The 14,540-nt window shown below is 31.0% G+C and overlaps 3 protein-coding genes across 4 annotated transcripts in view; 1 reads left to right on the plus strand and 2 right to left on the minus strand.

The window, feature by feature from the left end:
• LOC139424817 (uncharacterized) overlaps window positions 1-14,540 on the plus strand; it is a 204,252-nt gene that overhangs the window by 71,214 nt on the left and 118,498 nt on the right. The gene's annotated exons all lie outside the window — the stretch shown is intronic.
• The window catches only part of LOC107449245 (uncharacterized), a 38,407-nt gene that overhangs the window by 13,956 nt on the left and 9,911 nt on the right, over window positions 1-14,540 (minus strand). The window contains exon 1 of one of the 2 annotated variants that reach the window (XM_071182501.1): window positions 1,588-1,706. The exons of the other annotated variant lie outside the window; for it this stretch is intronic. The gene's annotated coding sequence lies outside the window, so the exon portion shown is untranslated. Of the gene's footprint in view, window positions 1-1,587; window positions 1,707-14,540 lie in introns of those variants that run through there. 2 annotated transcript variants of the gene reach the window in all.
• The window catches only part of LOC107446204 (uncharacterized), a 68,211-nt gene continuing 53,769 nt past the window's right edge, over window positions 99-14,540 (minus strand). Inside the window, exon 6 of the mRNA XM_071181830.1 lies at window positions 99-10,538. Within this exon, the coding sequence (XP_071037931.1) occupies window positions 4,279-10,538 (6,260 nt within the window). The 3' untranslated portion in view covers window positions 99-4,278. The remainder of the gene's footprint in view (window positions 10,539-14,540) is intronic.

Genomic DNA, 14,540 nt, shown 5'->3' on the forward strand with positions numbered 1-14,540 from the left:
ATTATTTTTCATTTTCTATTTCTGCTCGAGTTCTTTCTGTTTGAGTAGAGAACTTTGTAATAAAATCTGATTCCCATCCAAGTTTAAAATGAAATCTAAGTATAATTTTTTTATTGTAAGTTTCATTTTAGTCAATTCATTGAACAATTGTTTTCATTATAAATATCCTAGCAATTTTTTGTCATATATAATTATGCCTTTTATTATACTTACTATTTCAAAGTTTCTCAATGTTATATTTTTTTTCTTAATTAATACTATTTAAATTAATCAGTTTCAATTATTCTATAAGAAAACCTTGATAAAATGTTTTCACAAGGAATAAACACAATCACACAATGTTATAGAATTAACAAACACACGATATTTACACAATTCCACACAATAAGTAGCTACTTGTTTTACTAAATTTATTTTTGGAATGTCTTTCATACTGTAACTTTTTTGCAAGTTTTGCGATCGCTGATGGCTGAATTAGAAAAAGACTTAGCCTTACAGTCACTAAAGTGAGTCTATGTGGTTGTGGAGGTTTAAAAACCGCTCCCATCAACAGCAAGTTTTCACAAAATTAATTAACTTAAGATTGAAACGAGTTAGAGCCTTTAACAATTTAAAACTCCTTTATGCACCTTCTAACCTTGTAAAGTATTGTAATTTGTAAATCCTAATTTCATTATATATAAATACAATCAGTCTACAATTTCTATAAATAAAGTTTTAAATAATATTGAATAATATTATAAACAAATTTATGCAATACCAGCCTAAAAATCATTCAGATAAACTTTCAGAAAGATATCAATTGGTAGATACAAGGGTTACACAAAAAATTAGAAATGCTTCTATACTAAAAAAAAAAAAAAATACTGAGAGAAGTAGTTTATAAAAAGTTAGAATTATTTAAGTTATACTCGATTATGTAAAGTTATATACAATGTCTCATACATATCAATGAAGTTTAAAGTTTTTAAAGGTTTGTGGTTTTGAGAAAATCATTTTATAAATTTAGAAGTGCTTAAGTTATACTCGATTATGTACTAGAGTTATATACGATGTCCCATACATATCAATGAAGTTTAAAACTTTCAGAGAGTTGAAAGACTATCTATAAATTACAACGGAAAGTAGTATTTTTGAACACCCTATGCCAAAAATCTAGCAATAGGTCTGTAACTTATGACAATTATTTTGGTTATTATATCCAACATCTGCACAAAATTTCGTAAACGTAGCTTAAATATTTCTAGAGATATAGACATTTTTATAAGAAACTTATTTTCTTTTATCTTACGTTTTTTTGCTGCTGTAACTCTAAAAATATTTAATTAAATCAACATTTTTTTTAAAGCAATTTAAAATTAATTACTAGGACGTTAGCTTGCCGGCAAAGGGTTAAGTGACAATCTGCGACAAAGGGTTAAGTGGTATAGCAAGTTTTATGTTTGGACCCTATTGAAAACCAATTGTGAGAAAACATATATTTATAATAAACAAATATCCGATTCAAAAAGCGCTATAAGAATTAAGTAGTATAAGAATTCTTTAATCTGTAAAGCATTTACAAAGTATCGCATATTAATACTTTACCCGAAGTTTGATGTAGCAGGACAGTTTCAGTTAGATAGTTTTGGGCAAAGATAGTTGCTGAATTAAAAATAATGTTTGAAGCACGTATCACCTCATAGAAGACAAAATGAACTCTTCCAATACTCATAGAAACACAAATGTTTTCAAAGAATTATACTCGATGAGACCAGAAAAAAGAACTGATAAATGATGATAAGCAAAACAAAATAACAGATAACAGGCAGTTCCGTTGATTTCGAGAAGATATTTTAATCACCATATTCCAGTTATGAAAAAGAAAGCAACTTCTAATAAATCAAAACGACAATAATCAAGATCAATTTTCAAAGAGTTTATTTTAAAAATTAATCCCATATTTTCTGAAAAAATTGTTTGAAGATTATTACATTCTAACTTAAAAAAATTATTAAATTTGAGTGAGATTGTAATAATGTTCAAAGTTGCCGCACGAGGTATATCATTTTTTTTCAATTAAACAATTGTTATAGCATTCTAAAGAATTCAATTATATTGAATTCAAGATCTATTTTGAAAGATTTTGTTTTAAAACTTAATCTCACGTTTTTTAGAAAAATTGCTTGAACATTGTTACATTCTAACTCAAAAAGTATTAAATTTGAATTAAAATGTAATATCTTTCAAACTTGCTTAGGAGGTATTCCATTTTTTTTCAATTAAACAATTGTTATGGAACTCAATTGTATAGAATTAAAGATCAATTTTCAAAGAGTTTGTTTTAAAACTTAATCTCACATTTTTCGAAAAAATTGTTTGAACATTGTTACATTCCAACTCAAAAAGTATTAAATTTGAGTTAAAATGTAACATCTTTCAAACTTGCTTAGGAGGTATTCCATTTTTTTAATTAAACAATTGTTATGGAATTCAATTGTATAGAATTCAAGATCAATTTTCAAGGAGTTTGTTTTACAACTTAATCTCACATTTTTCGAAAGAATTGTTTGAACATTGTTACATTCCAACTCAAAAAGTATTAAATTTGAGTTAAAATATAACATCTTTCAAACTTGCTTAGGAGGTATTCCATTTTTTTTTTAATTAAACAATTGTTATGGAATTCAGTTGTACAGAATTCAAGATCAATTTTCAAAGAGTTTGTTTTAAAACTTAATCTCACATTTTTCGAAAAAATTGTTTGAACATTCTTACATATCTTAATGAAGTAATATTATTTTTAATGAAATAATAATTTCTCATTAAAGGTAATTCCATGTTCAAGAATTGACTACAAATATTTTTAATTGATTGAAATTATTATAATTACATTAATGCATCATAATAAAAGGATGTGTGCTTTTAAATCTCTTTCTGTATCTTTTTATCTCCAGATCCATCCATTTGTGCTAATGTACTGAAAATCAGGTCAAAAAAGTAATATTTTGAGCACACAATCGATATTATGCAGTGTCTTTGGTTTGACATCGGGCAAGTTGGGCAATATAATTTTCGATTCCTGGTATTAATAAATAACATGATATTTAACAATACATGCGTGATACAGCCAGAAGCGTGTAACACCTATTGAAAATGCATTCAAAAAGAATATGGCATTTAAGAGCTTGCTATTTAGCAATTACAAAAGCATTTCCTTTTAAATATTCAATAGAAGTAATACATGATGGAATTAAAAATATAATGTAGTAAATAATGCTATATTTAAATAAATTTGCAGTTGAAGGTATTTTAGCTGTCGTGCAATGCTTTGCAACATATTTAGCAACCGAAGCAATGGTATTTTAAAAAGTATTTTACCTCTGTTAAGAAATGTATTCAAAAATAATAAGGCATTTAACAACGTCATATTTAACGCATTTTTTCAATAATATCCAAGAGTATAATAATTAATGGAATTTAAAAATAATTGAGCGATTAATGTTATTTATATTGTATTCAGTGTTATTTAGCTGTAGTATACAATGCCTTGCACCACATTTAGCAACAGTAACATGGTGCTGCAAAAGTCTTGTAATACCCGCTTAAAAATATGTTAAAAAATAACATTGCACTTGACAACTTGATTTTTAGCTATCACAAAAGCATTTTCTTCAACTTATACAAACAAACAAACTTATAGTAAAAAAAAAATCAATGGTACCGAGAAAAAATTAATAGTTACGTGAATCAATAGTAACAGCAATGGTAAAATTAAATAAAATCAATGTCAGCATGATACTTAATTACAATAAGAAATAATGTAATAAATTAATGTTATTTATAATAAATTTGCAATTAATGGTGTATATATATATATATATATATATATATTCCAACCTAAGTGAAGAAGATGAAACGAACGTCTTTTTACGTGCATATCTTATGTCAGGTCTACCATATCAAGCTTAATAAAATATTTCGTATTAAATACAGTAATTTATTAAATGATCTACAAGTTGGTTCTGATATATTAGTGGCTTTTTGGTGCAGAGAAGTGCCTTAAACTAAGATTTTATGGGGTTAACAAGTTTCATGTGAAGAATAGTATTAAAAAATATATAGCGAAGAAGTGCAGAAATTAATTGAATGTTCAACATTAAATCCTTAGGTTACTAAGAGCATAAAGATTTTCATATTCCTTAGAGAAGCAGGGTGGTACAAAATTTCCTAACCTATGACTTTAAGATTAACTTATTCAATGTCCATTCTATTAAATGGTGAAAAATAAAATTCATGTCACACTCCACTAATTCTCGTTGCAGAGGAATCGTCTGATTGTTTAACACTATAAGTCTGATTTTCATTGCTAGCATAAGAAGTTAAAAGCTCGACAATCTCGTCACTCGAAGCTAGATCCTTAGGAGTAAGGCCAAGGCTGTCCTTAATTTCGATGCGAGCTCGTCGTGAAATTAAAATTTTGACAACATCTATTTTTCCGGCTTTAGCACTTAAATGTAGAGGTGTACGCCCTAAAGAATTTTTAATTTCTATATTAGCACCATTATTTAAGAAGATATCAACATATTTCTGGTATCCAAATTCAGCAGCTTTATGCAGTGGAGTGTCATTCTGATTATTTCCAGCTTCAAGATCAGCACCTTCTCTCAATAGGCGCTCAACAATCACATCTCTTACATTCATAACAGCGTAGTGCAAAGGCGTATCGCCTTCGCAGTCTTTAGCATTTATATTAGCGCCTTTTTCAATTAAAAGCTCAATTACTCTGATACTACTAGCGCAAAATATAGGTGTTGTATCATAATTACTTTTAACTTCAATATCGGCCCCTTCTCTTATCAGAAGCTCGGCAATCTCATCTTTTCCATGCTTCACAGCGTAGTGCAAAGGTGTTCCTCCTTCGCTACTTTTAGCATTTATATTAACGCCTTTAGCAATTAAGAGCTCGAATGCCTTCTTACTACTAGCCAAAAACAGAGGTGTTATATCTAGATAAGCTTTAGCTTCAACATCTGCCCCTTCTCTTATCAGAAGCTCGACAATCTTATCTTTTCCATGCTTAACAGCGTAGTGCAAAGGTGTTCTTCCTTCGCTACTTTTAGCATTTATATTAACGCCTTTTGCAATTAAGAGCTCGAATGATTTCTTACTACTAGCCAAAAACAGAGGTGTTATATTAAGATATGCTTTAGCTTCAACATCTGCCCCTTCTTTTATCAGAAGCTGGACTATCTCATCTCTTCCATTCATAACAGCGTAGTGCAAAGGCGTACACCCTTCGCCATTTTTAGCATTTATATCAACGCCTTTTTCAATTAAAAGTTCGATTACTCTGATACTACTAGCGTAAAATATAGGTGTTGTGTCAAGATTACTTTTAGCTTCAATATCGGCGCCTTCTCTTATCAGAAGCTTGACAATCTCATCTTTTCCATTCTTAACAGCGAAGTGCAAAGGCGTACACCCTTCGCTACTTTTAGCGTTTATATTAACGCCTTTTTCAATTAAGAGCTCGATTACTCTGATACTACTAACGTAAAATATAGGTGTTGTATCAAAATTACTTTTAGCTTCAATATCGGCGCCTTCTCTTATCAGAAGCTCGACAATCTTATCTTCTCCATTATCAACAGCGTAGTGCAAAGGTGTTGTTCCCTCTCTACTTTTAGCATTTACATTAGCACCTTTAGCAATTAAAAGCTCGATTACTCTGATACTATTAGCGTAAAATATAGGTGCAAGAAGAGTAGTGTAAGAGATGCAAGGAGCGTTTTGCAAAATTGGATTTCCATTGCTATTTTTAGCATTTTTATTAGCGCCTTTTGCAATTAAAAGTATGCGTATCGCATAAAACAGAGGTGTTTCATCCTGATTACTTTTAGCTTCAACATCTGCACCTTCTTTAATTAACAGCTCGACAATCTCATTTTCTCCAGTCATAACAGCATAGTGTAAAGGTGTTCTTCCTTCGCTACTTCTAGCATTAATATCAGCTCCGTTAGCAATTAAAAGCTCGAAAACCTTCTTACTAGTAGAAAAAAACAAAGGTGTTTCATCACGATTAGTTTTAGCTTCTATATCTGCGCCTTCTTTTATTAAAAGTTCCACAATCCTATCCTTACTTTTGCTAGCAGCGCTGTGCAAAGGTGTAAAGCCTTCGATAGTTTTAACATTTACATTAGCACCCTTTGCAATTAAGAGCTCGAATGCTTTCTGGCTTCTTACATGAAACAGAGGTGTCTCCTTATTAGGTTTATTTTCAGCTTCTACATCTGCCCCATTTCCTATTAAAATCTCGACAACCTCATCATTTCCTCTCGAAACAGCCTTGTGCAAAGGTGTTTCTCCCACGATATCTTTGGCTTTAATATCGGCGCCTTTTGAAATTAAAAATGCAGCGATTTCCTTATTTGAAACAAAATGCAGCGGAATGTTCTTTTTTGCATCAACAGCATTTATTAAATTTATTTTGCTTTCTATTAGAATATTTATAATCTTCATTAAACTTTCTTCTGCTGCCTTGTGCAATAAAGTCCTTTTTGGTTTCTCAGCATCGTATGTTTCAAGGCTTTTTATTGCTTCATACATGTCACCAGCATTCGCACCATTCCTTAGAAGTAATTCAGCAATTTTCCAATGACCATATTTGTCTGCATATCTTAAAGGACTCCAACCAAAAAGTTGGTCTTCAGCCTCGACACTTAATCCCTGATACACCAATCTCACAGCCATATAAATGTTTCCGTATGCAGCGGCTAAGTGGAGGGCTGTTCTTCCTACTTTATCTTTAGCATTTAAAAAATCTTCCTTTTTTCTTATTTTTATTAATAGTTGCTTTACTATATCTTTGGAATTGGTTAAAACAGCATTATGAATCTCACATAACTCATCATCACCAGTTGTCATGTGATCGAAGAAGATGCTTGTTAACTTATTATTTGGTCCATACACATGATCACGAAAATGTTCTTTTACTTTTTCCCTTCTTATATTGTTGAAGAAAAAAAGTGAAGCAAAATATTCAGAAAAACTGTAGTGGATGAAAGTTGGCTTCTCATCGACAATATGACTAATGAAACCCCAGTTTTCCTCTCCGTCTTGCAGCTCTTTCTTGTAATTCTTTATTTCTGTCAACTCTTCTTCATCAAGAAACTTAGTTAAATCTTTTTTCATGAAAAGTGCACTTAAAGCTAGAAGCGAATATTTTTTTATAAAGGAAGCGTAGAGTGTTTTATATTGTGATCCCGGTTTTGTTAGGTCTAGTATCTGTCTTTCTGAAAGATCCCTCCTGTACCTGCTTACAACAAACGCTTTATAGAGGCTCATGAGATGCAATTTTTTCGAAAAAGTTGCTTTTGTTTCGTTGGACAGTTGGTAAGAGGTTTGGAATTCTTCATGAAAAGCTTCAACCAGCATTTTTGTATGTAATGGTATTCCTGTAAATTCTTTATTTGCATCAGAAACGGGTTGTAGAACATTGTCAAGCAATGTGTTGGCGTAATGATCAAACTTTTCTCCGCTATGTCCTAACATTTTACTCAAATGCTTTCGAATAAGCATCACCTGATCATCTCTAGATAGCGGCTTTAGACTGTAGGATAGCACATTTAATATATTTTCCAGTTCATTTTTCATGTGTGGCCGTGTAGTTATCCAGAAATGGTTCTCTGCATTTGATTTCTGTAAAGCTTTTAATAGTTCAATAATATTCTCCTTGTAATCAGGAACTATTTCATCAAATCCATCAAGAAAAAAGGCAACTTTACCTGCAACATTCAATCGATGCTTAAATAATTCTCTCTCCAGAGGTGTGTTTAGACCAGCTATGTCCATAATAAATGTAAAAATTTGGTCCCTATCATTAATAAAATCTGCATTTGCTAGTTTTCCTGTATAGTCATTTAAATTAATTCTCACAACCCACAAGGAAGTATCAAACTTTTTCATATTTTGAGCTAATTTAGTCAGTATCGTAGATTTACCTGCACCAGATACTGCACTTATAATTACTATGCGTCCATTTATGTCTCGAAATTCAGATACATTGTCTATATCAATATAATTACGCAATCTTGATAGAGCACCGCGAGATTTTTGCCATACAAATTGGTAATCTACTTCCTTCAGCCAGTGAATATTTCGGTTTTCATATACATTACACAGTTCATTAAAATCCGCACCTGCCTCAGAAATCAGCACTATATCTTGTCCCCAATTAAGATTAGATTTTTGAATTTGATTGTCATAGGTTATATGAATTTCATAATCATTTTCAAGATCTTTCTTAATTTTTGACTGATTAAAAATTCGATCTATGTAGTAAGTCTCAATATCCCCCAGATCTGGAAGGGCTTTGCCTACCTCTAACATTTCATTGCTGATAAGTTTGGATAATGTTTCCTCATTTACTATATGATTTAATTCATTTGTTATCAATGAACTTAAACTTGTCTCTTCACCTTGAAAGAGAATTTTTTTCTCTAAAAGTGTTTTCTGAGAATAATTTGCTAAATCACCAAATTTAAACTTTGAGTTATCCTCCATTTCAAAATAAAGTTCAGAATTATTTCCTAAGCAATCATCTAAAACTTTCTTACTTTGAGTAACTAAAATAAACTTAAGCTTTGGTTTATCTCCTAAAACACAGAATAATTTTTTAAAATACGCAATTAACAATTTTTTATCTTCTTCCCAGAGTTCTCTATTACTATCAACAACAAATAACACAGAAAATTCATTATCTAATTGTTTTACGTATTCATTTATTGTAAAAAACTGATCTAAAATTAAAAGTTTTCTCAGACTTAGAAAAAAGGTTTTACTTGCTTGATCGAATCTTTTTTTCTCTTTGAGAAATTTATGTAGTTTTTTTATTTCAATTACAGGGTGCGCTTTACATATTAGTTGCAAAAACTGCAAGCTCGAATGATTTAAAAAATCAATATACTCTATCGTTGCCTCCTTCAGTTCAATATACTCAATGGATTTAAGATAATTAAGAGACTGTTTTTTATAAATCTCATTAAGAACTTCTAAATTCTTTAATTTAGTTATCTCACTGCGAATATCTGGAAAAATAAACAATATGTTTTTGACACAAATAATTAATTCTTGCAATTGTTTTTCCGAATTGCGGCTTATTATACCTCGCCCTACTCCCTCTTTTACTGCAAGATTTTCCAGTATTTCTTCAATTTTGTCTTTACTTATCACTCTTCTTGATTTTTGATCTAGCATAAGAAATAAGTCATCTGCGACAGAAAGCATCGAGAATTGCTTTAATTTGTGACAACTATCCAGAAATTCAAACTCCGATTGTGTAAAAATATTAGCACTACATTCTCCTTTTTCCACACTTTGCACTTGGTAACGAAGCGTACAATATTCGCTATCATCAGGAGGTGGATTATAATAGTTAGTACAATTAGCCAATTTATGAAAATGTTCATATTCATTGGTGTTTGTTGAAAATATATTAAATATTTTTTCAGCTATTATTCCACCTAATCCTTCTTTTACTAATGGCCAGTCTATGACCTTCATTATCTTTTTTGCCGAACTGCATATCAATGCCTTTTTAATGCTGTTCATATTGTGAGTTTCCATTGTGTATTGAAAAAAATCCCAACTAGATGATCTGTGTGGTATATTTTCAATAAAAACCCGGTATAAATTATCAACGTTAAGATGTGAGTGAAGAGTATTCACCAAATTTGGTGCTGATAGGTAAATTGTGACATCCAAGAAAAAAGATGAATGGGCTTTACCGCTGTAGCGTACATCAAAGTCACTTTCCATTTTCAACAACATGTCTTTGCAACCTGGACTGTCAAAGACTACTGTATGCGTGTGAGAACCTTCTTTTCTGCTTTTTACAAAAAAACAATTTTCGTCTTTAGTTAGATATTTAGTAGAAAAAGAAGTTATTTGCGCCAACCACCCTCCCAAAGAATGTCCAGTAATTGACAGAGTCAAATGCACTGATTGTTTTTTATTGAGTTTTTCCAGTTCAGCCGCAATCTCATTGGCAAAAGAAATCGCAGAACTCATTTGAGAAGTGTATTCATTCGATAAAATACCTTCATAATCAGTCCAAAGATCATTCACGCTCTTTGGATTTGTTCCTTTGTGTGCAATTACAACTTGCATCTGATCGGGATTCCAGTATGCAGCGCCAAAATAACCATCACCGGAATTTTTTGCTGTTGTTAATAAGATCCATTTTTCTTTATCCCCGAATATTGTTTTTTCTTTTTTATCCAGTTTAGTCTCATTCCATATTTGCTCCAGTGGATGTAAACATCTTTTTTCATCCTCATATACTCGAGAAGAAAATTCTGCCAAGAGATAATCACTAGGATAAATGCAGCTGTCAAGACGAATTACTCTTGCATGACTGTTATTTAGAGTTGATTGGATCACCGATATGAAGTGTTTATTATTTAATTCTAACTTAATAGCTTTTAACTTTTTGCAGCAAGGAAGGGCCATCTTTAACTTGGAGCATGAATAATCTCTTACAGTGTTGTCATTCTTACCTAGAAAAAGAAATTTAAAATTATTTTTAAATAAAACTACTACTACTAAACTAGAAAAGGGAAAATTTTTAAGAAAAATTAAAAATTTAATATTAAGTTTTGCTGCTTCATAAAAACTGTAAATAAATTGAACCTAGAAAATTAGAAAAATGCAAAGAAAAAAGAAAGAAAATAAAAATAAAAAAGGAGAAGAAAGAATATAAGCATATGAAAAATTACAAAGTATTATCTAAGACAAACATAAAAAGCATATAAATGTTTTCTTAAAAAATTTAAAAAACGTTTCTACTTAAAATTAAAACAAACGTCAAGGAAAATATAGTATCGTTTTACCAGACACTAAATTATTATTTCTTTTCAAATCCATTAATAAAACAGACTCAAACAGCTCCAAAACTACACTAAACTTAAAAAAATAATAAAACAAAAACAGAATCTATAGTGGACGTAGAAGAAAAATTAGTGGAAGATAGAGCTACATTAAGATATGATCGACTAATACGAGACTAAGAGTGAAAGAATAAGGAAAAGTTTGAGAAAAAATTAAGAATTGAAGATTACTAAGTTTTATTACTACGCGAAGATGTAAGCACATTGAACTTGAAGAATGAAATAGAAGAAATATAAATAAAATTAGAAAAAATAAAATAAGAAGCTTTGGCTATATAATACAATATTAGGAAACACTATTTTTAGGGATATAATGGTGTGGGATATAATATATATATATATATATATATATATATAGAAGTAGAGATTTTGATTCGCTAAAAGGATATCGCCACTCAGACGGTGGGGAGTTTTTGGGAGTATTTTAATGTCTACTTCATTGACGAATTATTAGCTTCAGAAAATAAGCCCATTAGCTTTCAGAAAATAATCTTTTATCTGGTCTTATCTGGTTCATCTTGACTTTTTATGTCTCTTTGTGAGAGACCGATTTCTACATCTAATATATATAAAATTAAGAAAATGCTCATTGGACAATTCCTAAACGGTCATGAAAAAAGGGTCTTCTTACCAGAAGGAAGCAGAAATTAGTAAAGCAGTGAAAGTTGTGATTACCTCAGACACATTTTTCATCTGTAATTCATGCTGTCCACTGAACTATTGATGAGTCCTAGGAGGATATTATCCCACTCCTCTCTCAAGGCAGATTTCAACTCTTGCACGGTTTGCAGAGGGTGTATTCTTTGTGAAACTAGTCTGCTAAGGGAATATTCTAAAGGATTCAGATCTGGAGATTACGCAGCTATTGCATACGGTTAATATCTTCTCTTTATATTGCGGCTGATACCTCAGTGTTCCTGAGTGTCCGCTTATTGTCGTCCATAAACAGAAAGTCTTGATCTGCCAGAAACATAAAAGACAGACATGATCCAGAATAACCTCTTTAAAATAAGTTGCTCAAAGATGTGAAGCAGTGTCCAGCCATTGTGCATAATGACTGCACGCACCGACACTGACATATCGATCACGTTTTTGAACCTATTACTGTGTACGACGTGTTTGTTTTCTCTTTCCACGCTAACTGGTTGCCAGAATCACTTGCTGAATCGTTTCTTACACCAAAGTTATCTTTTTGGACGATGGCGTGGTTGAAGCGGGATGCATCGAATTGGTTTCTGTGTATGCAAACCTACCTGATTTTATTTCCGTGAGATGGTTCTGCCATAACATGTGTGCCGGTAGTGGTTTCAATGTCTGCAACTTTATGCTTATGCCTAGGAGAGATATTTCAGTTCCATTTTGCTATCAGCTGTACATTTCAATCCTCTTAAAGTTTGGCGTTCCTTAAAACAACCACAAGCATGCTATTGCATAGTATTTCCACCTTCAGTGGTCATTTTGAATCTCGAGATGACACTTCTGGAAACTCCCGATGCTGCGGCCACGTTGATCATATTTCGACCTGCTTCCAGTAGTCTAACTACTCGTTCCGGATCATAAAACTTATATGATATGCACTGTTATATATATAACATAGTTGGGCCAAAAATAGATTTAGAAGCAGGATGTAGCTTTCAAAAGTGTGAGAAAGTATTTCGATTTGAATAATTAATTAGTAATAAAGTAGGAGTTGCTTTATAGCAAAGAAACTAACATAAAAAGATTAATAAAAGCTTTTTATGTTACATCCCCCCTAGCCAAAAATGTTTTTCATAAAGTGTTAGAGGAAGAAGAAAAAATTGAACTAGAGCTACTATCAAAATGAAGTGTTAGATCTCCATTTTCAATAATTTTTTGTGATTAAGTTTTTTCAGTCTTTCTTGATAATCACAGTAAATAAAGTTATTCCTCATACTAACACAATTAAAATAAACTTTTCACTTAAGACAAGAAAATCTATAAAAATTTTCTAAAAGATGTATCTATTCATATTCAACAACATGAAAGATAAAAAAAAAATATGAAAATGCAAGTGATATGAGATATAAAAATACAAATTGACACTTTTTATCAAAAAAAATTTCAATATAAAATGTAAAAAAAATTTGACACAATGGTCTTTAATCTGAAGTTTAAGACTTCAGTGTTATTAGGGGAAATTGTTTTGCTGGATTGGGGGCTGTATTCCCCAAAAGGAGGAAAACAGTCCCTAGTCCCAACAATGATGTGCTGGAAGATCCTAGTTTCAACAAGATGCATAAGTATTTATTTTTTTGGTTTTCACCACAGAGAAAAACTACCATCGCCCCATATCCTACTAGATTTGGGTAAATGTTGAACTTGAAGAAAATTTGAAAGGTCGGATCCTCCAGAAAAAAAGGGACCACATGTTCCATTGAACTATGCGTATTGTCGTCATATTCGGTGTCTTTTAATTTTATTTCAACAATGAAAAATCATTAAATTCAATATAAAATATAATTAATTCTATTATTTAAACTATTACATGTTTTTTATTCGTGACATAATTTAAGTTTGTCAGGTGGGTGGTACCTTCGCAATTTTGATATATGAACTGCTTCTGAATTTTCTTTATTATGAATATTCTTTTTATTTATTTTGTAATTAACANATCTTTTTATGTTAGTTTCTTCGTTATAAAACAACTCCTAATTTATTACTACTTAATTCTTCAAATCGAAGCACTTTATCATACTTTTAAAAAACCACATCCTGTTTCTAAATCTATTTTTATTTTTGCTGTGCAAACACAAAATATTTTTAAAATCAAAAAATATTTCGAAATTATTATCAAAACAAAAGCACAGATAGAAGTAAATTTTCATTATATAAATATCATTGAAGAAATTACTATCGTGGATGATCACTAAACACTGGGAATCACTGCGTGAATAGCATTCACTATCACACAACACATGCAGATTCGAATAATATTCACTTTTTTTTTTTTTCACAAGACCGTCAGTTAAGAAAAATTATTTATGGAGAATCATTGTTATAGATACTTCGGCATTTTAATAGTCTCTTTCATAGCACCAACAGTTGAGGATTTTGTTAACGGGTGTTGAAAACCATTCAAGGTTTTGTTTTTGAACATATGAGCAGACAGACTATCTGACCTCTGACGACGCATTGCGTTGCACAAACCTATCTTAAAATCATTTTCTTTTTATTATTATTTTATATGATGACATTTCCAACAAGTTGATGTACGCAAATGGGATTCCGTCAAAAGAGAAAGTGCTTCTAGCATTCAAGTGGGAGAGAATCAAACCAGGCAGCGTTGTGATCCAATTCTGTAATGGTTATAACGGAAACGAAGACGTCCGGCACTGTTAAAATACAGTTGAGACCACTCCAATGGACACTTGAAAGAGAAGTCCCAAAAATCTTCTTTTAATTATTTTTGGCATCAAATTCCGTTAGTCATGTTTCAAAAGAATAATATGTGCTTCACGAGCAATGTCAGTTCAGCAGCAATTTTATGATTCAGCCAATTGTATTCTTATTTTCACTTTTGAATTATATTTTGAAGAAGCATTTTAGCAATTATTATCCTGCGTCCGTTTCAACAGTTCTTATAATCCTGCT

Source organism: Parasteatoda tepidariorum, chromosome 6 (genome assembly GCF_043381705.1).
Source record: "Parasteatoda tepidariorum isolate YZ-2023 chromosome 6, CAS_Ptep_4.0, whole genome shotgun sequence".
NCBI classification, from domain to species: Eukaryota; Metazoa; Arthropoda; class Arachnida; order Araneae; family Theridiidae; genus Parasteatoda; species Parasteatoda tepidariorum.